The following is a 2,238-nucleotide window of genomic DNA, read 5'->3' as shown; positions in this document are numbered from 1 at the left end:
CTACACATAACATTTGCACTTAACAATTATTTTAACCTGCTTTTTTACAGTTAACTTTATTATAAACACCTTTGAATGAATGAGTCTTTATCAATCCTCCAATAAATCAAAGGATATATATCACGTTGAATCATACTTAAATGATGATATTTTTGTGAGGAGCCTAATAATACGGTCCAGATGCATTTCAAGAGTTCAGATAGGAAGTAGATACTTTTATTGACTGTAAAAAACAATGTTGTTGCCTTTTCCAATGAAGACTCTGTTAATCAAAGAAATGCATGCCATAATCCCTTCTTTTTATGCAGCTTCTAAGACTTTCATTTAATTACCATAAGTTAGAATTGCTTGAGGTAGGGAGACAGTAGAATTATAAAGCTTTGAGTGGCTATTGACAGTAGGTTGGCCACCTTCACTATCTCAGTCCTATCTTTTTCTTTTCTAGCATATTATGGGGGTGCAAATGTTTAGGTTACATATATTGCCCCCACCCTCAAGTCAGAGCCTCAAGCATATCCATCCCCTAGATGGTGCATACCACACCCATTAGGTGTGAATATACCCATCTCCTCCTCCCCACCTCAGTCCTATTTTTAATTGTTTGACTTCTTAGCTTTTAAAGTGCTATCAAGAACAGGACCGCATTCTGAGGGTTTTTTTGTTTGGTTGATTGGTTGCTTGGTTTTTGCTTATTTTGAGTAGTGCAAAGTCATATTATCCACAGAACTTTTCTTTATGTCTACCTTAAGAAAACAATCTCAATTTTATTACAAGTAATTGCTGAAGGAAATGGAATATATCGAATGGATGAAAATGTTTGAATACTACTATGCATGCGACTTCTATTTTGCCAGGATATAATGCAACTGTCCTGGCCTATGGGCAGACTGGCTCAGGAAAAACCTATTCGATGGGAGGTGCATACACTGCAGAGCAAGAAAATGAGCCAACAGTTGGGGTCATTCCTAGGGTAATACAACTGCTCTTCAAAGAAATTGATAAAAAGAGTGACTTCGAATTTACTCTGAAAGTGTCTTACTTGGAGGTAAGTGATTTATCTTTAATTATTCTGAATTCAAAATTATCTTTGTAGAAAAATAAATCCAAGTCAGGTTTTTCCTGGCATGACTCAAATCAGTAAATTGCATTTTTAGTAAATTACATTTTAATAAATTGATAGAGAAAACGTACTGGCTCAGTTGGATCTGGCTCCCATACAATTCTTTCCTTGGTGTTAGAATAGTCTGTTTAATCTGATTATTAGAGGAATTGGCATTGCCATATAAGAAGATGATATAAATTCTTTAATTCCAGTTTTTCCTCTATTACTGATTCCCTGTAGAGTCCACAGAAAAGTGTTTGATTTTCCTTTACTGTTTTGAGGCTTAAATGCTGCTGCCTCATACAGAATGTTATAAAAATCAGGTGAAACACTGAGCTGTGTAAGTGGTGATAGAATGTGTTAATGCAACAGATATTTATTGTGTACCCACTATGTGCCAGGCCCTGTTCTAGGCACTGGGATATATCAGGTATTGGGGATATATCATTGAACAAAACAGATACAAATTTCTGCCTTTATGGGAGTTTATGTTCTAGTGTATATTAGTATGCAAAGTAGACTGGCCAGTTATATCTAACTAATCTCACGACACCAAAAACACATGGTTAGGGAGCTAATGGCTTCTGGGAAACTAGCTGGTCAATTCTATAGCAGTGATGTCTTATCTTTAAGGAGGAACAATTACACTTATACAATTTAAATATGCAATTATAAATTATATGTGAATACTTCATCCTGAAGTTGAATCTCAGCATGTTAACAGGTATAACAGGTATAAGAGGTATAGAGTTGGAAGAGGGGAAGTTAACATCATTAAGATTAGCTTTTTTGAGTCTCTTGATTAACCTAGTCACAGCCAAGGTAAATGAATATAAAAATAACACAGGAAATTGGTACGTTAAATAACAGCAACAACAATAATAGCAAATATAGTGCTTACTATGTGCTAAACACTATTCTAAGTACTTAAAGTTCTGCTTGCTGTTCAAATATTAGTTGCCATTTCTTCCTTTTGCACCCACCCCCCAGGACCCATCGTTCTTATTTTAACAAGATTGGTGAATGTGATGCTATTATAACACCATCAAAAAACTGGATTTGGGGCTGGGCGCGGTGGCCTGTAATCCTAGCACTCTGAGAGGCCGAGGCGGGCGGATTGTTTGAGCTCAGGAGTT

At 36.1% G+C, this 2,238-nt stretch overlaps 1 protein-coding gene across 1 annotated transcript in view; it reads left to right on the top strand.

Annotated features, from left to right (window-relative positions):
• The window catches only part of KIF4A (kinesin family member 4A), a 132,238-nt gene that overhangs the window by 17,516 nt on the left and 112,484 nt on the right, over positions 1-2,238 (top strand). Inside the window, exon 3 of the mRNA XM_012642941.1 lies at positions 855-1,045. Coding sequence (XP_012498395.1) covers positions 855-1,045 — 191 coding nt within the window. The remainder of the gene's footprint in view (positions 1-854; positions 1,046-2,238) is intronic.

This window comes from Propithecus coquereli, unplaced genomic scaffold, assembly GCF_000956105.1.
Source record: "Propithecus coquereli isolate 6110/MARCELLA unplaced genomic scaffold, Pcoq_1.0 Scaffold101, whole genome shotgun sequence".
In the NCBI taxonomy this organism is placed as follows: Eukaryota; Metazoa; Chordata; class Mammalia; order Primates; family Indriidae; genus Propithecus; species Propithecus coquereli.
Note: the sequence above shows the minus strand (reverse complement) of the source record. Positions and strands in the feature narration are given on the sequence as shown.